The sequence below is a fragment of the Ornithorhynchus anatinus genome, chromosome 3 (genome assembly GCF_004115215.2).
Source record: "Ornithorhynchus anatinus isolate Pmale09 chromosome 3, mOrnAna1.pri.v4, whole genome shotgun sequence".
NCBI lineage: Eukaryota > Metazoa > Chordata > Mammalia > Monotremata > Ornithorhynchidae > Ornithorhynchus > Ornithorhynchus anatinus.
The window spans coordinates 50,729,925-50,756,513 of NC_041730.1; the positions used below are offsets into that span (position 1 = coordinate 50,729,925).

The 26,589-nt window shown below is 51.1% G+C and overlaps 2 protein-coding genes across 3 annotated transcripts in view; one reads left to right on the forward strand and one right to left on the reverse strand.

Moving 5' to 3' along the window:
• Positions 1 to 970: 970 nt before the first annotated feature.
• On the reverse strand, positions 971 to 10,582 carry NUDT2 (nudix hydrolase 2). The gene is made up of 3 exons (XM_029059115.1): positions 10,494 to 10,582; positions 5,137 to 5,314; positions 971 to 1,399 (listed from the first exon to the last, which is right to left on the reverse strand). The coding sequence occupies exons 2-3, from the start codon at positions 5,261 to 5,263 to the stop codon at positions 1,086 to 1,088; spliced, it is 441 nt and encodes a 146-aa protein (XP_028914948.1). The 5' UTR covers positions 5,264 to 5,314; positions 10,494 to 10,582; the 3' UTR covers positions 971 to 1,085.
• A 309-nt stretch (positions 10,583 to 10,891) lies between these two features.
• KIF24 (kinesin family member 24) overlaps positions 10,892 to 26,589 on the forward strand; it is a 45,727-nt gene continuing 30,029 nt past the window's right edge. For both annotated transcript variants that reach the window (XM_029059772.2, XM_029059773.1), the window contains exon 1: positions 10,892 to 10,921. The gene's annotated coding sequence lies outside the window, so the exon portion shown is untranslated. The remainder of the gene's footprint in view (positions 10,922 to 26,589) is intronic.

Consider the following 26,589-nt stretch of genomic DNA (forward strand, 5'->3'; position numbering starts at 1 on the left):
GCTTGGCCCAAGCCCTGACGGAGATGAAGAAAACAGCCTCAGATTTTCCGCGGCCCCAAGCTCCGGGCCGAGGGAAGGGCGAGGCAGGAGTGCTTATTGTTGGAGTCAGGACCGGCTCTGCATCTGGACACTCGGGGGACGGGCTGCAGGGACTTCAGGGCACGGAGCCCGGCAGGTCCTGGCCGAGCTCCAAGCCCAGAGCCTCGGTGGAGATAAGGAGGGGCCGGCTGGGGGAGAAGGGGAGCTGGCGACTGTCTTCAGGAAAAGGTCTGAGGCCACTGAGCGTTGGGTTCAGGGCGGGAGCAGAAGTCTTCCCCACGCAGCCCTCTTTTCCCCTGCTCGCTCTCGTTCAATCAAATGTATTGAGTGCCTGCCGTGGGCCGAGCGCTGTACTGAGCGCTCGGGAGAGTACAACACAACAATGAACAGACACAGTCCCTGCCCAGAACGAGCTTAGAGTCTAGAGATGAGCTTTTAGTCTCCCTCCTGCGTCGCCCGTGAACTTGGATCTGTGACCTTCAGACATCCGGTATTCGCCCCACCGTGCTCATGTACGTATCCTTAGATTGTTTATTATAAATTATTTCCCTTCCCTACCTGGATGACCTCTAAAGTAATTCTCCCCCACCGGATAGGAGGGCTGGGGGCCCGTTTCAATCGCATTTACTGAGCGCTTACTGTGTGCCGAGCACCGTACTAAGCGCTGGGGAGAGGAGGCCTACAGGAACGTGTTGACTTGGCTTCGGACAGCTTCCCCTGCCTTCAAAGGGGCATTTTCCTGGCCTCGGCTTCCCTGAAAACTTTGCTGCCCTCTGCCGCCGGATGAGTCGGCGGGCACAGAAATCAAACCCGGAGGCCGCGCGCCGCCTCGAAGCCGGAACCTCCGACTCTCACTCTCTCTCGAGAACAACCGGGCGGGCCACGCGAATCTCCCCTCCCTCCCTTCCTCCGTCGCAGCCCCGTAACCGCCTCTGGCACTTACGTATTTATTCACAGCCGCCCTCGACAGAGGGTTTAGGACAGAGAGGCAACTTACGGTGGGCGGGGAGCGCGTCGGGCCCTCGGTAGAGCGGCGGCTACCGCCGTTACTCTCTGGAGCAGAGGAACTGGTGCCCCTGTCTGAGCGAGCGCTCCATGTCCTCGAACCCTGCCAGCTTACACGCCTCCTCCAGGCCCAGCCAGCGGTACGCCCGGTGCTCGTCCGAGAGGCGGATCTCGGCGTCGAAGTCGTTGACTTCCGCCAGCCAGTAGGTCACCGTCTTGGGTTTGTTCCACGCCACGTAGCTCAGCTCGCTCTTGAACCCTTCGATGAGGGTCAGCTGGCTGGGGGCCAGGCCCGCTTCCTCCTGGGTCTCCCGCAGGGCGGTCTCCAGATCGTTCTCTCCCGGGTCCACGTGGCCTGGTGGGGACCGACGGGGAAGAGAGGAAGAGCGGGGTAGACGCGGTGGAAGCGTGGCCTTTTCCCATCGGAGGATTTAAAGCCTTCGCAGGATTTCCGCCTTCTGGCCGCTGAACCTCCCAGAGGGCTTTCCCCTTGGGGAAAGCGGCCCGGCGTGCCCGAGATCAGTCTCCATTCCAGCCAAACCCCCCACCTCTTCTAGGACCTCTGTGCCCGTCTGGCTGCCGAATACTATCACTGCTACTAATAATAACTGTGGCATCTGTTAAGCGCTTACTACGTGCCAGGCACTGTATTAAGCGCTGGGGTGGATATCAGCAAATGGGGTTGGATACGGTCCCTGTCCCACGTGGGACTCACAGTTTCAATCCCCATTTCGCAGAGGAGGTGACGGAGGCACGGAGAAGCCAAGCGACTCGCCCCAGATCACACAGCGGACGAGTGGCAGGGCGGGGATTAGGACCCACGACCTTCTGCTTCTCCTTTGGCCGAGTGGAAAGGGCCCGGGCCTGGGAGTCAGAGGACCTGGGTTCTAATCCTGGCTCCTCCACTTGTCTGCTGGGTGACCTCGGGTGAGCCACTTCACTTCTCTGGCCCTCCGTTTCCTCCGCTGTAAAAAATGGGGATTAAATCCTACTCCTCCTACCTACACCGTGAGTCCCAAGCCAACCTAGCCAACCAAAAAAATCTTACATCTACCCCAGGGTTCAGAACAGTGGTTGGCACCTAGTAAGCGTTTACCAAGTATAATGCTACTAATTCCCGCCTTTCTGGTTGCAGCGGTTAGCAGCGGGTAGATGGAGAGTTGGCTACGTTGGGAGGCTTTTATTTTTTAGCAAAGCGGCAGAGTATCGCCCTTCAGTGGGTGAGAAAACAAGGTTGTCCCCTTTAAGAGATATTTTCCATTCTCATTCTCGGCAATCTCTGAAACCAATCCCGTACTCCCTCATTGGCCGCCCAGCTTTTTTAACACGTTCCCTCTCCTCAGAAAATGGGAACACTGGGTTCTCATTACCGCCTCCCCTCTGAACCTAGCAGAGAATTTTCCATCACCTATCTCTGGGTGATCGGAAGCAGAAAGCGAGTTTCGGCTGAAAGCCAGGCGTCGGGCCCAGGAGTCCTGATTTCTGGAGTTGGGTTTAATAGTTCGGGCTCCCTGGACGTTAACCTTCGTTGAGCGGGTCCCGAGAGCGTACTCCCAATTCTTTCCCCTCTCTTTGTCCTGAGAAAAGCTGGATGTCTTTTCCACGCGGAAAGTCCCGCCGGGAACGTAAAGTGAGGCTAAGCACGACAACCTCCCCAAACCATCCACCCCCTCGCAAAAAATGGGAATGCTGGCAGGCAGCCCCAGCCCAGGGCACTGCCTGGCAAGCAGCTGTTATTATGAACCGGAAGCTGACGAAGAGAGAAGCAACGGGGCGTAGTGGATAGAGCAGGGGCCTGGGAGTCGGAAGGTCACGGGTTCCAATCCCGCCTCCGCCACGCCGCTGTGTGACCGTGGGCACAGTTCTTCTCCGTGCCTCAGTTCCCTCATCTGTAAAATGGGGATTGAGACCGTGAGCCCCACGTGGGACAGAGACTGTGTCTACCTCGATTTGCTTGCTTCCACCCGAGCGCTCAGTAGAGTGCCTGGCACAAAGTAGAGTGCCTGGCTTAACAGATACCCTCGTTACTGTTGGTCACGTTTGAGTGTATTTTCTGGTAATCAGCGTAAACAACCCATCCTGATGGCTCTGTACCCTCGGGGTGGAAACTCTGAGACAGGGCCGAGGGTGGAACCATTCTCGTGCTCCTCGACTGACCTGCATCTCTGGTCCCTGAACCCCACTTAGCTAGGACGAGAGTCTGTGCCACGGAGGCCCCGCAGGTATGCGGGGCAAGGGCTGGGAGTGTAAAAAACGACCGGGCCCCCTCCGTGGCCTCCCCCCATGCCCCTTTACCCCAGGGGGCCCCTCCCCATGCCCTCTCACCCCAGCTGGCTTCTCCCCATGCCCTTCCCCATGCTCCTTCTCCACAACGAGCCCCTCCCCATGTCCTCTTATCCCAGCTGGACCACCCCCGTGCCCCTCCCCTTGCCCAAGCCCTTCGGCCTTTCTCCATTCCCCTCCTCTGAGCCAGTCCTTCCCCCGTCCCTCTCTTCGGCTCATTCTGGGCCTGGAATATGCCTACTGACCCTCTTGTATTTTCCTCTCCAAAGTGCCCAGTAGACATTCGTTCGTATTTACTGGGCCCTTAACGTATTACGCTCTTGGGAGAGTACCACCAGACAAAGTCCCCGCCCACAGTGAGCTTACAATCTAGAGGGGGAGACATTCATTAATACAAAAAAAATAAATAAATGACAGATATGGACGTAAGCGCTGTGGGGCCGGGAGGTGGGGGAGAGGAGGAATCAAGCGAGCGAAACAGGGCGAGGCAGTAGGGAATGGAAGGAGGAGAAAAGAGGGCCGAGTCAGGGAAGGTCTCTTGGAGACGCTGAAGTGGGGGAGAGTCACTGCCTGTCGGACAGTGAGGAGGGAGGGCGATCGAGACCAGAGGCAGGATGACAGCGAGAGATTGGCGGTGAGATAGACGAGAGGGAGGTGCAGTGAGAAGACAGGCTTTAGAGAAGTGAGGTGTGCAGGCTGGGGTTGATGATGATGAAGGTATTTGTTAAGCGCTATGTGCCAAGCACTTTTCTAAGTGCTGAGGGGGATGCAAGGCCATCAGGTTGTCCCACATGGGGCTCGCGGTCTTCATCCCCATTTTTCAGATGAGGGAACCGCGGCCCAGAGAAGTGAAGTGACCTGCCCCGAGTCACCCAGCTGACGGGCGGCGGAGCCGGGATTAGAACCCACGAGCTCTGCCTGCCAGGCCCCAGGCCCGGGCTCTTGCCACTGAGCCACGATGGATAGTGAAGTCGCCAAGGATCAACAGGAGGGGTGGAGAAAGAGAGAAGGAATGTGAGAAAGGGATCAAAACGGTTAAAGAGGTTGGAGGTGGGTCCTGGTCGGGGCTGGGGGGAGCGGGGAGCGATACTAGAATCTGGAGCCATACAATAATCACTCAATAAATACTACTGATTGATCGATCAATGATTGATCGACAGGTGGACGATGGATGAATCCTCCTCTCTCAGCCAGCAGAGGAATGGAGTAAACCTCGTTGGCAGAGGAGGCCGGCGGTGACCACCCGGAGAAAACGTCCTTGCCAGCCCGCCCCGACCTCACTCAGGAGACTCCCCCCAACCTGCACGCCTACTTGATCAGTCCTATCTATTGAGCGCTTTCTGGGTGCGAAGCACTGTATTAAGCATCTGGGCGAGTCCGTGGTAACAGAGTTGGAATTGTTCCCTGCCTGCAAGGAGCTAATGGGCTATGGCTTCGTGGCAAGAGCCCGGGTTTGGGAGTCAGAGGTCGTGGGTTCTTGTCCCGGCTCCGCCGCTTGGCAGCCGTGTGACTTTGGCCAGGTCACTTCACTTCTCTGGGCCTCAGTGACCTCATCTGTAAAATGAGGATTAAGACTGTGAGCCCCACATGGGACAACCTGCTGAGCTTGTATCTCTCCCAGAGTTTAGAACGGCGCTTGGCAAGTAGTAAGCCTTTAACAAATACCATCATTACTCCGGTCTACTCATCCCTTAGGGGTACGGCGCGGCTTCCGGTGAGTCGGTTTGACGGGGGTTTTGGGCACCCCCCTCCAAAGCCCTGGCCCGTCTCGTTACGCGCCCCCCCCCCGCCCCCGCAAAAGCCCCTCACCTTTTGGAGGGGTCCAGTGGTGAATCCCGTTGGACGCCTCCAGCAGAAGAAACTCGATGGCACTGTTGTCCACCTTGGGGACGCGAGGTCTCCGGAAGATGATCAAACCGCAAGCTCTTAGGGCCATGACCCCCCCGAGCAATTTGCACGATGCGCGGAAGCGCCTGGGAGCACCACTCTGAGGGCGGAGAATGATAATCATCATAACGACGGTATCTGTTAAGCACTTAAGCTTAGACAACCTGCTCACCTTGTATCTTCCCCAGCGCTTAGAACAGTGCCTGGTACAGAGTAAGCGCTTAACAAATACCACGATTATTATCGTTATTACAATATAATGGAGTCAGAAGATGGGTTCCAATCAATCCGTGGTATTTATTGAGCTACTACTGTGTAGCGAGCACTCTACTAAGCGCTCGGGAGTCGACGGACACGTCCCTCGCCCACGGTGGGCTTACGGTCTAGAGGAGGGGACAGACATTCATAGGGATAAATCAATTACAGAGGAGTGCTGTGGGGTTGAGGGTGGGATCTAAGTGCACGGATCCTTGCTTGATGGGGATTCATGGGTCTCAGAACGACCCGGAAGGTAGGACCCGACCCATCCGAGTGATGGCCTGTAAGCTCGTCGTGGGCAGGGAATGTGACCGTTTATTGTCGTACTGTACTCTCCCAAGCGCTTAGTATTCTGCTCTGCACATATTAAAGAGCTCCATAAATACGATTGAGTGAATGATCCCTCCAAACTCCCACCTCTGGTGGACCATCTCAGCCACCAGCCTTAGACCCAAGAATAAACCCAGACGAGAGGGTCAGAGCTGGGGGGGTCTCTGGGGAGCCAGCACATGAGGCAGCATGGCTCGGTGGCTCGAGGATGGGCCTGGGAGTCAGAAGGACCTGAGTTCTAATCCCAGCTCCGCCACCTGACCTCAGTGTGTGGCCTTAGGCAAGTCACTTTGCTTCTCTGGCCCTCAGTTCCCTCTTCTGTAAAAGAATAATTGTGGTATTTATTAAAGTGCTTACTAGGTGCCAGGCACTGTACTAAGCACTGGGGTGGATACAAGCAAACCGGGTTGGACACAATCCCCGTCCCAAATGGGGCTCACGGGCTTAATCCTCATTTTGCAGACGAGGGGACTGAGGCACAGAGGTCCCAAGGTCACACGGCAGAAAAATGGCAGAGCTGGGATTAGAACCCAGATCCTTCTGACTCCTAGACTCGTGCTCTCAGCCCTATGTCGAACGTGGACGGTGTCCCATCTGATTATCTTGTATCTACCCCAGCTCCTTGTAGAGTGCCTGGCACATAGTAAGCGCCTAATAGATATTAAGGAAAAAAAACAACCAAAAAAACCCAGAGACCAGGCTTACCCTGGATCAACAACGGGAGAGTAGAACAAATCGAATTGTACTTTCCAAGCGCTTAGTACAGTGCTCTGCCCACAGTAAGCGCTCGATAAATACCACTGAATGAATGAAGGAATCCTCCCGCTGCTAAGATTCAGAGGCACACGATTGCTTCTGCAATAGCTTGTCGGCCAAGGGGTCGGGTCATTTTCAGATAAAGCCTTTGTGGCTAAAAATTCCTCCCGCCACAGAGCCAGTACGGTTGGGGGAACGGTCTCCTAGGCGCTCAGGGTGATGGAGGGGTTTAAATAGCCCCACGACCCCGCACCGCAACCCTGGGAAATAAAGACTGTGTCCATCCTGTAGTTACGGGCTCCTTCTCAGTCCAACTCCTTGCGTTCTGCTCCTTTGGGTCCTCGGAAGCAATCTGTAACTCGAAACGCTTTCGGGCGACGAGCGGAATAATAAATAATGGAAGCGGGAGAGAGAATTGGAGAGGGGTTGGCAGGGGAGAGAGAAGAGTTTCTCTTTGAAATGAGCGGCGGGCAAGGGAAACGAGACTGAGAAGGCGATCACGAGTCCAGGGAGCACGAGCATGGAATGGAGAAAAGAATCGAGGGCGGTGGAAAGATGGTGACGGCTTTCTCTGTTCACCGATACTCAAGAAATATGAGCTATTGCCATTCTGGGAGCAGCAACGGTGCTCAGCCTCGGCGGGAAAGTGGGTGTTGAAAAGCGAGGGGGTGGAGGAAAGAGAGTCGATCGATTAATCTTGATTAATTTGATTTAATCTTGATTAATTTGATTTAATCTTGATTAATCTTGATTAATCTTGATTCTATTTAGTTGCCATCGGTTTTTATGAGATGTTCTTCCCCTTGACGCTGTTTAGTGCCATTGTTCTTGTCTGTCCGTCTCCCCCGATTAGACTGTAAGCTCGTCAAACGGCAGGGACTGTCTCTATCTGTTGCCGACTTGTTCATCCCAAGCGCTTAGTACAGTGCTCTGCACATAGTAAGCGCTCAATAAATACTATTGAATGAAATACTATTGAATGAATGATTAATCGTGATTATTGTCGGCCCCGTCTGTCTTGCCGCCGACCCCGGGGCTGGGCCCTCTTCACACCGGACGGATGAACACTCACCCCACCCTCAGAGCCTTACTGAAGGTTCGATCTCCTCCAAGAGGTTTCCCTAACCCCTCATTTCCTCGTCTCCCATTCCCTTCGGCGTCCCCCTTTCACTTGGATCCGCTCCCGTTATTCACCCCGCCCTCACTTACCTGTAATTTATTTATTTATACTAATGTCTGTCTCTCCCTCTAGAGTGTGAGCTCGCTGTGGGCAGGGCGCCTGTCTGCCATCTCTATTATAGAGTACTCTCCCAAGTGCTTAGAACAGTGCTCTGTACACAGTAAGCACTCAATAAATACGATTGATCGAGCGCTTACTGTGTGCGGAGCACTGTACTAGACGAAATAAATTACAGCTATGCACATAAGTGGTGTGGGGCTGGGAGGGGGGGATGAATAAAGGGAGCGAGTCAGGGTGACGCAGAAGGGAGTGGGAGAAGAGGAAAGGGGGGCTTAGTCAGGGAAGGCCTCTTGGAGGAGATGCGCCTTCGATAAGGCTTTGAGGTGGAGGGAGAGTCACTGTCTGTCGGATCTGAGGAAGGACGTTTTCCAGACCCTCAAGGTTAGGGGCTCGTGAGACAGGAAGGGTGGTGGTGTTGTCTACAGTGGTGGGAAAGTCACCGGGAGTTCAGGATTTGGGAGGGAAGAACAGGCGCGCTGCTTCGGGCACGTCAAGGTTGAGGGGACGGGACGCCATCCAAGTAGAGATGTCTTGAAGGCACCTCTCTTCCGCTTTCCCCTCCTCTGGCCCTACTCTCTTAACAGTAATAATAATAAAAATGGTATTTGTTAAGCGCTCTCTAGGTGCCAGACACTGTTCTAAGCGCTAGGGTAGATACAAGCTAATTGGGTTGCACCCCGTCCTGTCCCACATAGAGCTCTCAGTCTTTATCCTCATTTTCCAGATGAGGAAACTGAGGCACTGAGTAGTGAGGCGACTTGCCCCAGGTCACATAGCAGACAAGTGGCAGAGGAGGGATTCATTTATTCAATCATATTTATTGAGCGCTTACTGTTGGCATTGTACTATTGAGCACTGTATTAGGACCCAGGTCCATAATAATAATAATAATTGTGGTATTTGTTAAGCACTTACTATGTGTCAGGCACTGTACTAAGCACTGGATGGGTACAAACAGATGGGATTGGACAGAGTCCCTGTCCCACGTGGGGCTCACAGTCTCAATCCCCATTTTACGGAGAAGGGAACTGAGGCCCAGAGAAGTGAAGTGACTTGCCCACGGTCACCCAGCAGACCAGTGGCAGAGCCGGGATTAGAACCCATGACCTTCTGACTCCCAGGCCCGGGTTCTAGCCACTAGGCCACGCTGCCGCTCCATCCTCCTCCTCCGCTCAGACCGGCTCCCACCCCGCCGTGGGGGGAAAAAACAATAATAATCATTCATAATGATGGTGTTAAGTGCTTACTATGTGCCAGGCACTGTTCTAAGCGCTGGGGTAGATACAAGGAAATGAGGTTGTCCCACGTGGGGCTCACAGTCTGCATCCCCATTTTACAGATGAGGGAACTGGGGCCCAGAGAAGTGACTTGTCCAAGGTCGCACAGCGGGCCAGGGTGGAGGCGGAATTAGAACCCAGGTCCTCTGGCTCCCAAGCCTGGGCTCTTGCCACTGTCCCTCTGGGGAAGGGGCGGACGGTCGCACCCCCCAGGCCCCGGCCTACCATTCATTCATTCAGTCAGTGGTACTTATTGAGCGCTTCCCGTGGGCAGAGCATTCAGTCAGTCATATTGGGAAGCAACGTGGCTCAGTGGAAAGAGCCCGGGCTGGGGAGTCAGAGGTCATGGGTTCGAATGCCCATGCTGCCGCTTGTCAGCCGGGTGACTGTGGGCAAGTCACTTCCCTTCTCTGGGCCTCAGTGACCTCATCTGTAAAATAGGGATGAAGACTGGGAGCTTCACGTAGGTCAACCTGATGACCCTGCATCTCCCCCAGTGCTCAGCACAGTGCTCTGCACAGAGTAAGCGCTTAACAAATACCATCATTATTATTATTAAAATGGGGATGAAGACCGGGAGCCTCACGTGGGACAACCTGATGACCCTGCGGCTCCCCCAGCTCTCAGCACAGTGCTCTGCACCTAGTAAGCGCTTAACAGATACCAACATTATTACTAAAATGAGGATGAAGACCGTGAGCCCCACGTGGGACAACCTGATGACCCTGTCTCTCACACAGTGCTCTGCACATAGTAAGCACTTAAATACCAACATTATTATTATTAAAATGGGGATGAAGCCTGTGAGCCCCACGTGGGGCGATCTGATGACCCTGCGTCTCCCCCAGCGCTCAGCACAGCGCTCTGCACAGAGTAAGCGCTTAAATGCCAACATTATTATTATTAAAATGGTGATGAAGACTGTGAGCCCCACGTGGGACAACTTGATGACCTGCATCTCCCCCAGCGCTTAGCACAGTGCTCTGCACAGAGTAAACGCTTCATTATTATTATTAAAACGGGGATGAAGACCGTGAGCCCCACGTGGGGCGATCTGATGACCCTGCGTCTCCTCCAGCGCTCGGCACAGTGCTCTGCACAGAGTAAGCGCTTAATACCAACATTATTAAAATGGGGATGGAGACTGGGAGCCTCGCGTGGGACAACCTGATGACCCTGCATCTCCCCCAGCGCTCAGCACAGTGCTCTGCACAGAGCAAGCGCTTAATACCAACATTATTATTATGCATTGAGGGCTTCCTGTGTGCAGAACACTGTGCTAAGCGCTTGGAAGGGACAATTGGGCAACAGAGAGAGGTAATCCCCGCCCACCCACGGGCTCCCAGCCTGGGAGGGGGGGGGGAATGGGGAGAGGGGACCAGTGCCCCCCCGCCCTCGCCCTCGCCCTGTCGACTCACCCGAAGCAGGCGGAAGTCGGCGGGGGGGGGCGGGGCTTCTCGGAGGCGGCCAATCGGGGAGCGCCGCCTCCCGACGGACCAATGAGGTTCCGGCGCCGCCCCCCCGGCCCCTCTGGCGGCCCGCGGTGCCCCAGGGGCCGCCTCCGAGCCCTCCCATTGGCCGGCCCCGGCCCGGCCGGCCGCTCCCATTGGCGGGGGCTCGGGGCGCGCGCGGGGAGCGCGCGAGCGTTCGAACGGGCGCGTGGCGGCGTCGCCATGGAGACGCGGCCCGCCCGCCCTCCCTTCCTCCATTGCCCGGCCTGGCCTCCCCTTTCCCCTTCGGCGCGGGGGCGGAGGAGGAGGAGGAGGAGGAAGAAGAAGGAGGAGGAAGGAGGAGGAGGAGGAGAAGAGAGAGAGGGGGAGCTGTAAAGGCTGGTCGTGAGGCCCAGGTGGGGACCCGCCAACAACGCCACGAGCCTCTTGCCTTTCACCCATGGACGCACGGCCGCACTTCTGCTCGCTCGCTCTGGCTCTCTGGCTCGCGGTCTATCTCTCTTTGTCTCTGTCTCTCTCTATCTCTCTCAGTCTCCCTGTGTCTCTGTCTCTTTCTCTCTCTGTCTCTCAGTCTATCATCTCTCTCTGTCTCTCTCTGTGTCTCTGTCTCTTTCTCTCTCTGTCCCTATCTCTCCGTCTCTCTCAGTCTCTCTGTGTCTTTCTCTCTCTGTCTCTCAGTCTATCTCTCTGTCTCTCTCTTTGTCTCTGTCTCTCTGGGTCTCTGTCTCTTTCTCTCTCTATCAGTCTATCTCTCTGTCTCTCCTTTCTCTCTGTCTCTGTCTATCTCTCTGTCTCTGTCTCTCTCTTTGTCTCTGTCTCTCTCTATCTCTCTCAGTCTGCCTGTGTCTCTGTCTCTCTCTGTCTCTCAGTCTATCCTCTGTCTCTCTCTGTGTCTCTGTCTCTCTCTGTCCCTATCTCTCCGTCTCTCTCAGTCTCTCTGTGTCTCTGTGTCTTTCTCTCTCTGTCTCTCAGTCTATCTCTCTGTCTCTCTCTTTGTCTCTGTCTCTCTGGGTCTCTGTCTCTTTCTCTCTCTATCAGTCTATCTCTCTGTCTCTCCTTTCTCTCTGTCTCTGTCTATCTCTTTGTCTCTGTCTCTGTCTGTCTCTCTCAGTCTCTCTGTGTCTCTGTCTCTCTCTCTGTCTCTCAGTCTATCTCTCTGTCTCTCTCTTTGTCTCTGTCCATATCTCTGTCTCTCTCAGTCTATCTGTCTCTGTCTCTCAGTCTATCTCTCTGTTTCTCTCAGTCTCTCTGTGTCTCTTTCTCTCTCTGTCTCTCGGTCTATCTCTCTGTCTCTGTCTATCTCTCTGTCTCTCTCTCTATCTCTCTTTGTCTCTGTCTATCTCTCTGTCTCTCTCAGTCTCTCTGTGTCTCTTTCTCTCTCTGTCTCTCAGTCTATCTCTCTTTGTCTCTGTCTCTCTCTGTCTCTCTCTGTCTCTCTGCTCTCCGTCTCTCACTCTCAGTCTCTCACTGTCTCTCTGCTCTCTGTCTATCTCTCTGTCTCTCTCAGTCTCTCTGTCTCTTTCTCACTGTCTCTCTGCCCTTTGTGTCTCTGTCTTTCTCTCAGTCTCTCTCTGTGTCTCTCACTCTATCGCTCTCACTGTTTCTCCCTGTCTCTCTTTCTGTCTCTCTGCCCTCTATGTATCTCTCTGCCTCTTTCTTTTTGTCTCTGTGTCTCATCTCTGCTCTCCCTGACTATCTCTTTTTGTCTCTTTCTCATGTCTCTTTCTGTCTTCCTGCTCTCTGCCCATCTCTCTGTCTCTTTCTCGCAGTCTCTCTCTGTGTCTCTGTCTCTTTTTCTCACTCTCTCTACTCTCTCTCTTTGTCTCTGTTTCTCCCTGTCTCTCTGTCTCTCTGCTCTGTCTCTCTCTGTCTATCTGTCTTTCAGTCTCTCTGACTCTCTCTTTGTCTCTGTTTCCCCGTCTCTCTTTCTGTCTCTCTGCTCTCTGTCTATGTCTCTGTCTCTTTCTCAGTCTCTCTCTGCTTTCTATCTCTCTTTCTGTGTCTCTGTCTCTCTGCTCTCCATCTCTCACTCAGTCTCTCTGTGTCTCAGTCTCTCACTATCTCTCTGCCTATCTCTCTGCCTTTCTCTTAGTCTCTCTCTCTGTGTCTCTATCTCTCTTTCTCTCTGTCTCTCACTCTATCTCTCTTTCTCCCTATCTCTCTGTCTCTCTGCTCTCTGTCTTTCTCTCTGTCTCTTTATCTCAGTCTCTCTCTGTGTCTCTGTCTCTCGCTCTCTCTGACTCTCTCTCTTTGTCTCTGTTTCTCCCTGTCTCTCTGCTGCTCTCTGTCTGTCTCTTTCTCACTGTCTCTCTATCGCTCTTTCTCTGTCTCTCTCTGTGTCTCTGTCTCTCACTCTCTCTGTTTCTCCCTGTCTCTCTTTCTGTCTCTCTGCCCTGTATATCTCTGCCTCTTTTTGTCTCTCTCTGTCTCTCATCTCTGCTCCCTCTCACTATCTCTTTTTGTCTCTTTCTCATGTCTCTTTCTGTCTTTCTGCTCTCTGTTTATCTCTCTGTGTCTTTTCTCTCTGTCTCCTCTCTGCTCTCTCTTTCCTTGTCTCTGTCTTTCACTGTCTCTCTTTCCTGTCTCTCTGCTCTCTCTCACTCTCTCTTTTTGTCTCTGTCTCATCTTTCTTCTCTCTCTATTTCTTTTAGTCTCCTTCTCACTGTCTCCCTCTGTCTCTCTGCTCTCTGTTTATCTCTCTGTCTCTTTCTGTCTCTTACTCTTTCTCTCAGTCTCTCTCTGTATCTGTGACTCTCTGCTCTCTCTATCTCTCTTTGTCTCTGTTTCTCACTGTCTCTCTATCTCTATGTCTCTCACTTTCAGTCTCAGTGTTTTTCTCTCTGTCTCATCTCTCTTTGTCTCTGTTTGTCTCTGTCTCTCTCTGTCTCTCTCACTCTTTCAGTCTCTCTCAGGGTCTCTGTGTCTCATCATTCTGCTCTCTCTGACTGTCTCTCTTCATCTCTGCTTCTCACTGTCTCTCTTTCTATCTCTCTGCTCTCTATCTCTGTCTCTCTATATTTCAACCAGTCGTGTTTATTGAGCACTTACTGTGTGCAAAGCACTGGACTCAGTGGGTGGGAGAGTTCGATCCAGCAGTCAACCGACACATTCCCTGTGCGCTCTTTCTTTCTGTTTCTCTTTCTCCATCTCCTTTCATGGTCTGTATCTCTCTCTCAGGTTGTGTCTCTGTCTCATCTCTATGCTCTCTGACTACCTTTCTCTCTTTGTCTCTGCTTCTCACTGTCTCTCTTTTCTCTCTCTGACTCTCTATATTTCAGTCAGAGTCAGAAGGTTTTATTGAGCACTTGCTGGGTGCAGAGCACTGTACTAGGCGTTCAGGAGAGCGCAACAACAGTATAACGGACACATTCCCTGCCCACACTCTCTCTTTCTCCTTCTCTCTTTCATGCTGTGTGTCTTTCTCTCAGGATCTCTTTCTTCATCTCTCTGTCCCTCTCTTTCTCTTTCTCACTCCCATTAAGATATACAACTGGGAAATGGTGGGTAACCGGGGGGGGGGGGGGACCCCCTGTGCCATTCTTCTGGGAGAAGTCGAGGGAGCAGAAGATGTGGATCTATGGGGAGAGGGCAGGAATGGAGCTTGAGAATAATAATATTGTAATACTAATTATGGTATTTAAGTGCTATGTGCCAGGCATAGTACTAAGCACTGGGGTGGATACAGTCATAGTCCCTGTCCCACACAGGGCTCAGAGTCTTAATCCCCATTTTACAGATGAGGTAACTGAAGCCCAGAGTAGTCAAGTGACTTGCCCAAGGCCACACAGCAGACAAGTGGGATTAGAACCCATGACCTTCTGATGCCCAGGCCCTAGCCACGAGGCAAGGAGGCCGAGGAGGGTGAGGGAAGGAACCGTGAGTGGAAGAATTGCTCAGGGGGATCAGTAGCATCTTTACATTATATATTAGGAATGATTTATTTATATTAATGTCTATCTCCCCCTCTAGACTGTAAGCGCACTGTGGGCAAGGCATGTGTCTGCCAACTCTATGGTACTGTACTGAGAGCCCGAGGCATTCAATAAATACCATGGATGGTGGTAATGATGATGATGACAGTATTTATTGGTTGCCTACTGTTCTCCCTCCTATTTATACTGTGAGCCCCATACGGGACCTCTATATGGGCTCTTGTATCTGCCCCAGTACTTAGAACAGTGCTTGGCATAGAGTAAGCTCTTAACGAATACCACAGTTATTTTTATTGGGTGCAGAGCTCTGTACCAAGCACCTGAGAGAGAGAGTAGTAGCAGAGAATAGATATGATCTCTGACCTCAAGGAGCGAGACAAGAGAGGTGTAGAATCCGTCGAACCCCCGCCCACGTCCTACCCCTGGCCAGGAATGCCCTCCCTCCTCACATCCGCGAAACTAGCTCACTTCCCCCCTTCCAAGGCCTACTGAAAGTTCACCTCCTCCAGGAGGCCTTCCCAGCCTGAGCCCCCCTTTTCATCTGCTCCTCCCCTCCCCATCGCCCTCGACTCCCTCCCTCTGCTCTACCCCCTTCCCCGCCCCATGGCACTGGTGTATATTTGTACATATTTATTATTCTGTTTATTTTATTAATGATGTGAATATACCTATAATTCTATTTTGATGCTCTTGATGCCTGTCTATTTGTTTTGTCTGCCTCCCCCGTCTAAAAAATAAAATAAATTGTGGTATTTTGTTAAGCGTTTACTAGGTGCAAAGCACTGTTCTAAGCGCTGGGGGATACAAGGTGATCAAGTTGTCCCACGTGGGGCTCAGATTTTTAATCCCCATTTGACAGATGAGGTAACTGAGGCACAGAGAAGTTAAGTGACTTGCCCAAGGTCACACAGCTGACTAGCGGCGGAGCCGGGATTAGAACCCGTGACCCCTGACTCCCAAGCCCGCGCTCTTTCCACTGAGTCACGCTGCTTCTAGTCTAGACTGTGAGCCCGTCGTGGGGTAGAGATTGTCTCTATCTGTCGCCGAATTGTTCTTTCCAAGTGCTCGGTACAGTGCTCTGCACACAGTAAGCGCTCAGTAAATACGATTGAATGAATGAATGAATGAATACCAACCAGCTGGGGAGAGAGACAAGCGCTTACTACAGCGTTCTGAACACCACAGTAAATGCTCAATGAATTCCACTGACGATGACGAGGAGGAGCTCAGTGATGCTAAGGGTTGACCGGAGTCAGCGTCCTGAGAATTAGAGAAGACTGGCAGGAGGAGGAGGAGGGACTGTAGGAGGCTACTGAGGGTGGGGGAGGTCGAGGGCTGGAGGCTTTGAGTGGGGAGGAATGCGGGGTCGCGGGGACAGGGTTAGCAAGGGATTGAAGGTGGGCACTTCCAGAGTGGGGAACTGTCAGGAAGCGGGTCTGGGAGGGGCAGAGAGGGCAGGCAGCGTGGCCCAGTGGACAGAGCTGGAGCCCGGGAGTCGGGGGGACCTGGGTCCTAATCCTGCCTTCGCCACTCGTCTGCCGTGCGACCCTGGGTCGGTCCCTTAACGTCTCTGGGCCTCATCTGTGAAACAGGGATTAAGACTGGGAGCCCCATGTCAGACATGGACTAGGTCCGATCTGATTATATCCTGTGTAATAATAAGTATGGTATTGGTTAAGCGCGTCCTGGGTGCCAAGCACTGTTCTAAGCGCTGGGGTAGATACAAGGTAATGAGGTTGTCCCATGTGGGGCTCACATTCTTCATCCCCATTTTACAGACGAGGGAGCTGAGGGCCTGAGAAGTGAAGTGGCTTGCCCGAGGTCACGCAGCAGACAAGTGGCGGAGCTGGGATTAGAACCCGTGTCGTCTGTGTATCCACCCCAGCACTTAGTATAGCGCTTGGCACATAGTAAATGCTTAACAAATACCATTATAAAAAAAAAAGGAAAAGAGAGCCGATAAGAAAAAAAGGCGAGAGCCTCTGGAGAGCCTTTGAAGCCAAGGTGTTTAGAGATTGCATAATCTATTTTTGGATGGTTCTAAAATGTAGCTCCATTTTGTGGGCATTGGATTTCTTCTGTAATTCTGTACTTAAATGGAAAGTTGAGCTCATGCCGCTAGCATTTTAGAGAATACAGTAAAAGTATTCAGAATATACATATATCTATATATATCTATATATATGCACATCCTCTTGAAGTGCCTTATGAAATGCGGTTTCATGGTTGAGGCCGTTCCTTAGAATGAAAACCCATGGCATATCCAGACCGGAAAATCTACAGATATTCTTGAGGTGGGAGTTGGATTTTGACTGTTTCCTCACTCGGCAGCTGTTGTTTTCAGCAGTTGTCTGGTACCAGCTATCTTCGCTGTTGAGGTCAGTAGCTTATAAAGAGAAAGAATAAGCAAATAGCTTTGCAATTTGGGGAGAACAGATTCCTTTGAAAAGAACAGCTGTATCAATGTGTTTTCATTTTTCAGAGATGAAACTAAAGTGGTTTTTGTCATTGATCGCTCCAGAATTAATTTTTTTGATAGAGAAGCAGCGTGGCCTAGTGGAGAGAGCCCGGGTCTGGGAGTCAGAGGGTCACGGGTTCTAATCCTGACTGCACCACTTGTCTGCTGTGTGACCTTGGGCAAGTCACTTTACTTCTCTGGGCCTCAGTTAACTCCTCTGGAAAATGGGCATTAAGACTCTGACCCCCAAGTGGGACAGGGACTGTGTCCAACCTGATTTTCTTGGTTCCATCCCAGCGCTTAGAACAGTGCCTGGCACATATTAAGCGCATAACGAATACCATAATAATAATAGTCAGTATTATTATTAAGCACTTACTATATTCTAGGCACTGTACTAGGCACTGGGGCTGATGCAGACTAATCAGGTTGGACAAAGTCCATGAGGCTCATAGTCTTAATCCCCATTTTACAGATGAGGTAACTGAGACCCAGAAAAATGAAGTGACTTGCCCAAGGTTACACAGCAAACACGGGGTGGAGACGGAATTAGAACCCAGGTCCTTCTGACTCCATGCCCTTTCCACTAGACCTAGGCTGTTTCTCACCCTTGCTCATTCCGCTCCCCTGGCCTGGAACTCACCTTCCGACACTGCACCTCAGTTTGCCATCCCTCAGCTACCCTATTTTCAATAATGATACTACTAATGATAGTGGTATTAATGAAGCACTTACTATGTGCCGGGCACTGTACTGAGCACTGGGGTAGATGGGAGGCAATCAGGTGGGATTACAGTCCGTGTCCCACTTGGAGCTCACAGTCTAAGTAGGATTTAATCGACATTTTACGGATGAGGAAACTGAGGTCTAAAGAAGTGAAGTGACTTGCCCCAGGTCACGCAGCAGGCCCGTGGCAGAGCCGGAATTGGAACTCAGGTCTTGTGACTCCCAGGCCCGTGCTGTTTTCCGCTAGGCCAGGCTGCTTCTTCATAACCTTCCCCAAATTCTGCCTCCTGAAAACCTTCCCCCATTCTGCCTCCTCCAGGAAGCCTCCCCTGATTAATTCACAGAATCCCACTGCGGCCAACCTAGCGCTTACCCTTAACCCTAAGGCATTTTGTTCTTCTCCTCAGAACTCATTTGTACATTCAATTGTTTATTCACCCATTTCATCCTGATCTATTCATCCTTCTTCCTGCCCTCTCTTTGTTCTTCCTCTTGCCCTCACTCTTCCTAAATACTATTTTTTCCGTCTCCCCCATTTCACTGGAGGTTTGTTGAGGGCAGGCAACAAGGGACTTGAATGTTGTGCTCTCCCAAGATCCTAATACATACTTAGCACCGAGGAGGTGCTCGGTCCAGACCACTGATTAATTAATTAATTAATTGATGTGATCGATTGATTACTACTGTTGGCGAGTGATAGTCCCAGGGAAGGGTACCAAGCAGCGTGGCCTAGCGGGTAGAACATAATAATAATAATAATTTTGGTATTTGTTAAGCGCTTACTATATGCCAAGCACTGTTGTAAGCGCTGGGTAGATACAAGGTAATCAGGTCGTCCCACGTGTGGGGCTCACAGTCTTAATCCTCATTTTACAGATGAGGTAACTGAGGCACAGAGAAGTTAAGTGACTTGCCCAAAGTCACACAGCTGATAAATGGCAGAGCTGGGATAAGAACCCATGGCCTCTGACTCCCAAGCCCGTGCTCTTTCCACTGAGCCACGCCGCTTCTCATGGTCTCTCAGACATGGGTCTGGGAGTCAGAAGGAGCTGCAGTCCCGGCTCCGCCACTCGTCTGCTGTGTGATCTTGGGCAAGTCATTTCACTCCTCTGGGCCTCAGTCACCTCTTTCGTAAAAGGGAGATTAAGACTGTGGGCCCCATGTGAGACATGGACTGTGTCCGACCTGATTGACTCGTATGTACTCCAGAGCTTAGTACAGGGCCTGGCATATAGCAAGTGTTTAACAAATAACACCAGCACCGTGGCTAGGGGTTCTGAACCGATCTCACCTTCACAACCTCGCCACGATCCGCCCTTTCCTCTCCATCCAGACCGCTACCACGTTAGTACAATCGCTCATCCTGTCCCGACTGGATGACTGCATCAGCCTCCTTTCTGATCTCCCAACCTCCTGCCTCTCCCCACTCCAGTCTATACTTCACTCTGCTGCCCGGATTATCTCTCTGCAGAAAAGCTCTGGGCATGTCACCCCCACCCCCCCACCTCAAAAATCTCCAGTGGTTGCCTGTCAACCTCCGTATGATACAAAAACTCCTCACTCTTGGCTTCAAAGCTCCCCATCCCCTTGCCCCCTCCTCCCTCAGCTCCCTCCTCTCCTCCTGCAGCCCAACCCGCACACTCCGCTCCTCTGCCACCGCTCACCTCCTCACTGTACCTCGTTCTTGCCTGTCCCGCCGTCGACCCCTGGCCCACGTCCTGCCACTGACCTGGAATGCCCTCCCTCCTCATATCCACCAAACTAACTCTCTTCCCCTCTTCCAAGCCCTCCTGAAAGCTCATCTCCTCCAGGAGGCCTACACCAAGTCCCCCTTTTCCTCTGCTCTACCCCCCTCTCCACCCCACAGCACTTGTGTACGTATGTACAAAATGTACATATTTATAATTCTATTTATATTAATGATGTATATATATATATATATCTAATTGTATTTATATTGATGCTCTCGATGCCTGTCTACTTGTTTTGATGCCTGTCTCCCCCTTTCTAGACTGTGAGCCCGTTGTGGGCAGGGATTGTCTCTCTTTGTGGCTGAACTGAACTTTCCAAGCACTTCGTACAGTGCTGTGCACACAGTAAGCCCTCAGTAAGTACGACTGAATGAACGAACCAAGATCCTTGTGGTTTGGTCAGTCTAATAATAATAATAATATTTGTTAAGCACTTACTACGTGCCAGGCTCTGTACTAAGTGCTGAGGTGGATACAAGCACTTATTACTAAAGTACTGTTTGCCTTCAAAGAACACAGTCTGACATTTTCCACAAAACTCTTTAACTTTTTCTGTGTCGAAAATTCTTTCTCCCTTCACCAGCAGATGTCGTTGATGTCAGTAAGTCAGTCCTTGGAACACTTTATTGAGGATTGAAATTTTACAGAAAAAGCATCCTTTTGGGACCTTAGGTCTAATTAATTCTGCAGCGTTCCTGTACCCTTTGCATAATATAACTAGTAAGCCATTTTGTTTTTTTAGTTGTATGTTTACAAAGCACCTGCCATTAGCATATATAAGCGTTTGTACTGGCTTTATTCAAATGACATAGTGTGAGAAATAGAGAGAACATATTGCGTTTATAAAGTTAAAATTGATTAAATGGTGGCAAATAATTTAGGCTCCCCAGGCTATTTTACTGTATTTAATATTAAGTTTCAAGCACGTGTGAGGAACCCATTTTGGGAAGCATCTCTGAGCTCTCTCTCCTGCTCTGTCAGTCAGTCAATCGTGTTTATTGAGTGCTTACTGTATGCAGAGCACTGTTCTAAGTGTTTGAAAGAGGATAATGTAAGAATGTAGCAGACACATTTCCTGCCCACAATGAGCCTACAGTTGAGAGGGGGAGATAGACATTAATATAAATAAATAAAATTACAGCTATGCGAGAAGTTTACAATCTAGCAGGGGAGACGATCACCAAAATAGTTTACAGATAGATGGACGAAGGAAAGGAGGGTATAAATCAATCAGTGGTATTTACTGAGCACTCACTGCGTGCAGAGAACTGTACTAAGTGCCTTGGAGAGTACGATATAACAGTTGACAGACACGTTTCCTGCCCACGGGGAGCTTTGAGTGCGTTACTGCTTAAACAATAGGTCTGGAAGATATATATATATACGGGCGGTTGTTCGTAGGCCAGTGCTTAGGTGATGCACAAGTGATGGAATGGCAATTAGGGGTGGATATAATCTGGGGAGATGAATTTCCAGCCCCCCCCAAATCCTACAGACTCCCACAACCTCCAGATCTTAGTCATACCAATCTTGAGCATTTTGTAACTCTGTCATTCAGTTGTACAGTCAATAACTTTGATACTCGAATGGTAAATATGTTATGTCTGTCTCCCCCGTGTAATAATAATAATAATTGTGGTATTTATTAAATGCTTACCATGTGCCAGGCACGGTGCTAAGCACTAGGGTGGATACAAGCAAATCGGGTTGGTCACTGTCCCTCGTAGGGTTCACGGTCTGAATCCCCATTTTACAGAGGAGGGAACTGAGGCCCAGAGAAGTGAAGCAACTTGCCCAAGGTCATACAGCAAACAAGTAGCGGAGCAGGGATTAGAGCCCACAACCTCTGACTTCCAGGCCCGGGGTCTCTCCACTACACCATGCTTCTTGTCATCTTCACAGCGAAGTGGACAGGGAACATGTGCCTTTATTTTTGTACTCTAGTGTAATACTTGTAGTATTTATTAAACGCCTACTCTGTGCCTAGCGCCGTGCTAGGCGCTCATACTCCTAATTAATAGGGGCAAACTTAGAGGAGAGGTGATTTTTCAAAGGATGGGGAGAGTTGTGGTCTGGCGGATCTGAAGTAGCAGGGAATTCCACCCCACTTGTTGAAATCAGAACTCATCTTACCTCCAAAGACTTTCTCCTGATCCCCTTCCCCCCCACTTTTTTGTCACTGTCAATAATAATCATAATAATGATGACGGTATTTGTTAAGCGCTTACTATGTGCCAAGCACTGTTCCGAGCGCTGAAGAGTAATGCCCCCCGTTACCTAAGAACACATCCCTTCCCGAATTAACTCCGCTTACCCAGGGCACAGCAACTCAACAGCCACCTTGAGCATTTCCATATTTTTTCATTTATACTTCACTAGCACTCGTATGCATAAACAGTTGGCGAGTCTGTTATTTTGACTACTCAGGAAAGACTTTCAAGTCTGGCTCCCCGATTAGAGGGTAAGCTCCTTGTGGGCAAGGAACACGTCTCCCGTTTCCTGTATTTTCCCAAAGGCTTAGCACAGTGCTTTGCAACCGGGGGTCACTCAGTACTGTTCCCAATACTTCTATAGGGTGAATTCGAGTTCCACATAGTTCAAAATTTGGAGGTTTTTTTAGCCAAAGTGGTTTCAAATTCCCCAGTTTCCTCACCTGTCTTTCGTGACCCTCACTATCTTTCGTGACCCTCTGCTTCTCCTCGATTTTCCCTCTCTGTCTTCCTCTGTCTCCCCCCTCCCTCTCCTCTTCCATCCCTGCCCCCAGCTGGGCCCCTTATCTCCTTTTGTGTAATTAAGAAATCTACTAGGTCCTTATCCTTCCTAAATGAAAACCTTTAGAGATGGTTAAACAGATCCATCTAATCAGTCAGGGCGGTATTTATCCAGTGCTTACTGTACAGGGGCACATTTGGAAAAATCTAATAAAGTTGATAGACGCTTTCCCCGCCCACAAAGAGTTTACGGTATATAGGAGGAGATAGATATCAGTATTAATTATGGATAGGGGAAATGGCAGCGGGTCAGAACCGATCCACAGATGTTGCACGTAGTAAGCGCTCAATAAATACGAATGAACACTGTGGCACTGAGGGTGGGGTACAGACCCGAGTGGATAGGGGACACAGAGAGGAGCTTGAGGGCGGGGAACATACCTGATTATTGTTATATTGCCCTCTCCCAAAAGCTCAGTACAGTGATCTGCCCGCAGTATGCGCTCAATCAATACGATGGACTGAAACGAACGAATGGAGACGTTAGTCAGGGAAGGCCTCTAGGAGGAGGTGTGATTTTTGTACTTAGATTCCTCTGCCACCCTTGAATGTGCCCAGAAGCCCGGCCTTGGGAGAAAGCCATGTTTGGAGGTCTCTGCCGGCGCAAAAAACTCTACTGTGCTTCTTTGAGATTAACCTGCCGCTCTCACTCAAACTGGACACAATTTCCCCGTCATCAGTGCTTGGCCAGCAAGTCATCTCAGCTGCAGTTGTTCCCCAGCTGTCCGCGGCAATATTATATTGCATCAGGCTTAGCTTGGGTTTATCTTTTGAAGTGTTTTGAGTGATTCTCCTAAACTCTTCTGTTCTCCTTCAGCTCACTGTTTTTTTTTAAAAAAAAAAAAAAAACAAATTGGCCATTTTAACTGCCTTCTAGTCTTCTCATGAGACTGACTCTCCTAAACTCTTTTGTTCTCCCTCAGAACAATGATAAAAAATAAAAGTGGCCGTATTTAACTGCCTCCCATTCTTCTCAAAAGACTGATTCTCCAAAACTCTCCTGTTCTCCTCCAGCTCCCTGTTAAAAAAACTCATTGTGGGCAGGGAACATGTCTGCCATTTCTTCATATTGCACTCTCCCAAGCATTTAATACAATGCTCTGCGCATTGTATGAACTCAGTAAATAGATTATTGATTAGCTGTCTTCCAGTCTTCTCACAAGTCTGGCAGACTCAATGACTTTCTATGATGGGGGCCTCGATTCCCATGGATTACTGTTCTCTCTCTTTTTTTTAATGGTATTTGTTAAGCACTTACTATGTGCCAGGCACTGTTCTAAGCCCTGGGGTAGATACGAGGTAATCAGGTTGGACACGGTCTGTGTCCCACGTAGGGCTCATAGTTTGAATCCCCATTTTACAGAAGAAGTGGAGAAGCTACGTGGCTTAGTGGATGGAACACGGGCCTGGGGGTCAGAAGGACCTGGGTTGATTAATTGATTATGGTATTTGTTAAGCGCTTACTGTGTGCCGGGCACCGTACTGAATGCCGGGGTGGATAGAGGCAGGGCGGTTTGGACGGAGTCCCTGCCCCACGCGAGGCTCACAGTCTCAATCCCCATTTTCCAGAGGAGGTAACTGAGGCCCAGAGAAGTGAAGTGACTTGCCCGAGCTCACAGAGCAGACAAGTGGTGTAGCCAGGATCAGAACCCACGACCCTCTGACTCCCAGACCCGGGCCCTACCCACTGCTAATCCCGCCTCTGCCGCCTGTCTGCCGTGAGCTCTGTGAGGGATAGGGAGTGTGTCCAACCTGATCATCTTGCATGACTTCCAAGGTTTAGTACAGTGCTTGACACATAGTGAGCGTTTAATAAATGCCACAATTACCGTTATTAGTAATAGAAGTAATAGTGCTTTTAGGTCCATGCAGTGGACAGAGTAAAGAACATTTGAACTTGTGTGTGTGAAGGGTTACAGAATCATCTAGGTGGCAGAGGCCTTCAGCTCCGAGAACCCCATCCCAAGAAGCCAAGAATCTATCCTGTTCCAAAGACCTTCAGAGAACTCGATTCCACGGCCATACTCAATAATGAAGAGCATTCCCTATCCGCAGACTCTTCTTTCAAACTCTCAATGCGGTATTTATTGAGCGCTCAGGTGTGCAGAGCTTTAGTATTTAGCATTTATTGTGCGCTCAGTGCTTGGGAGAGGACGACGCAGTCCTTTATCCGTACAAAAGATGTGGCGGGGAGGTGGGGGACGCACCCGTCACAGACTAGAGGACGTTTATTAAGTCACCTGGCCGCCTTCTCCTCTTCAGGCTAAATAGCCCCAGGTCTTTTCAGACCTGTGCCAGACCGTCTCTGTGGCTTCCCCGAAGGCAGAACAAGAGCGGGATGAGAGGCGGTTGGGCGGGCACAAGATGAAACCCCCTCCCCCCAGCCCGTGGCTCATCCCCCCCGACAGGTGCTCTGATAGTGGAGTGGGGGGTGGGGGTGGGGGCTACTAGCCCCCACCTGTCCTCCTAGAAAGACCCCAGGAGCATCCATCATGGGGTTACCCCTACGACGCCCCGCATCTTGGCCTAGTGGGTGGAGCCCGGGCCTGGGAGTCAGAAGGACCTGGGTTCTAATTCTGAGGCTTCCCCTTGTCTGCCGGGCAACCTTAGGCAAGTCACTGCACTTCTCTGGGCCTCACTTCCCTCATCTGTAAAATGGGGATTGAGGCTATGAGCCCCACGTGGGACAGGGACTGTGTCCGACCCGATCAGCCGGGGTCCGTCCCAGCGCTTAGAACGCAGTCAGCGCTTCACAGATACCATCATCGTCATCCTCCTCCCCTGCTGTGGATGGTGGGCTCCTTCACGTCTCCAGGACTGCCCCGGAGCAGTAACCGTGCCGGGCGGCGGGTACCTCCGGAGTGGTGCTGAGTGTTGGAAGAGGGTACGGTCACTGCTGGCCGCCGAGGGGAGGAGCCGATGCCCGTACGGGGCTGGACTCCAGAAATCACCGTCATCTCCCTCCCCCACCGAGACCTAGCTTGAGGGCGTCGGGGGAATCCCAATCTTTGGAGTCCCCGAGCTCAAAATTGACCCGATTGCCACTTGGCCGACCTTTGTCTTTTGGGTTTGTTTTTTTTTGTATGGATCTGTTAAGCGTTTACTGTGTGCCAAGCACCGTTCTAAACGCTGGGATAGATGGGGTTATTTGTGTGTTTTTTAATCAAGGGCTTCCTATCGACAGGGACTCGCAGTGTCCCTGTCCCGCGTAGGGCTCATGGTCTTAATCCCCATTTTACAGCCGGGGTAACCGAGGCACTGAGAAGTTAAGCGACTCGCCCAAGCTCGCGCAACAGACGAGTTGTGGAGCCGGGACTAGAACCTAGGTCCTTCTGACTCCCAGACCCTTGCTCTGTTCAGCTGCTTCTCAGTCGATCAGTTAATCAATCAGTGGTATTTATTGAGCACTTACTGAGCGTGGCGCGCCTTGCTAAGAGGTCAGGAAAGTACGGTAAAATAGAGTGGATAGATCCCATCGGATCTGCAGGGGGAGACACGTTCAAAAATAAACTACCGGTAGGGGAAATGGAGAGTATAAGGATATGAACGTAAGTGCCGTGGGACTGAGGATGGGGTGCGTGTCGAAGCGCTCAAGCACCGTCGACGCAGAGGGGAGAGCAGGTAGTGGAAAGGAGGGCTTAGTCAGGGAAGTCCTCTTACGGGAGATGTGTTTTTAGGAGGGTTTTGAAGATGGGCAGAGCGGAGGACTGCCCTTCCAAGTTTTCAGTGAAGCATGGAAGGAAAAGATAAACGGAAATGAAGTAAATCCCATTTCCCAAGTCGCTCGTGTCCGCAAACGATATTCAGAGCGCTTCCTAAAGGGCTTTTTGTTATTTGATGTATCCGGTCTTTCTTTCTCCACCCCGAAAGATTTTCGCATCCTTTCTCTCAGCCTGAGGAACAGTTGGACCACATGTTGAGGGTCTAAAATTAGGCTTATTGCATTCTGTGCCCCAGGGACAAGGTTTCAGTAGTTCAGGGCATTCGTTGGGAAGACTTTGCAAGTGCAGGAAGTCTTTGGCAACCAGTAAGTGACTGCTGTTTGACTATGTAACTGTCCGTGTGCCTTAGTCGTAAAACAGAAGGGGGACGACTTTTATCTCTCATTTTGGCAGGATGGATTTTTAAATAATCACCCCTGCTTGTGTTGCCTGAAGCTCAATTCAGTCATTCCCCGGTGGCCTTCGCTGAAATCTTAGAATAATTAATTCTACAGCAAATTGGTGGGCTGAGGGTGGGTTTACAGCTCTGGACCGTAGGCTCGTGACGGGCAGGGAATGGGTCCCTGACTAAGCCCCCTCTCCCGCTTCTCCCACTCCCGTCTGCGTCGCCCTGGCTTCCTCCCTTTATTCATCCCCCTTCCCAGCCCCACGGCACTCGTGTCCATATCTGTAATTTATTTTTTCATATTAATGTCACTTTCCC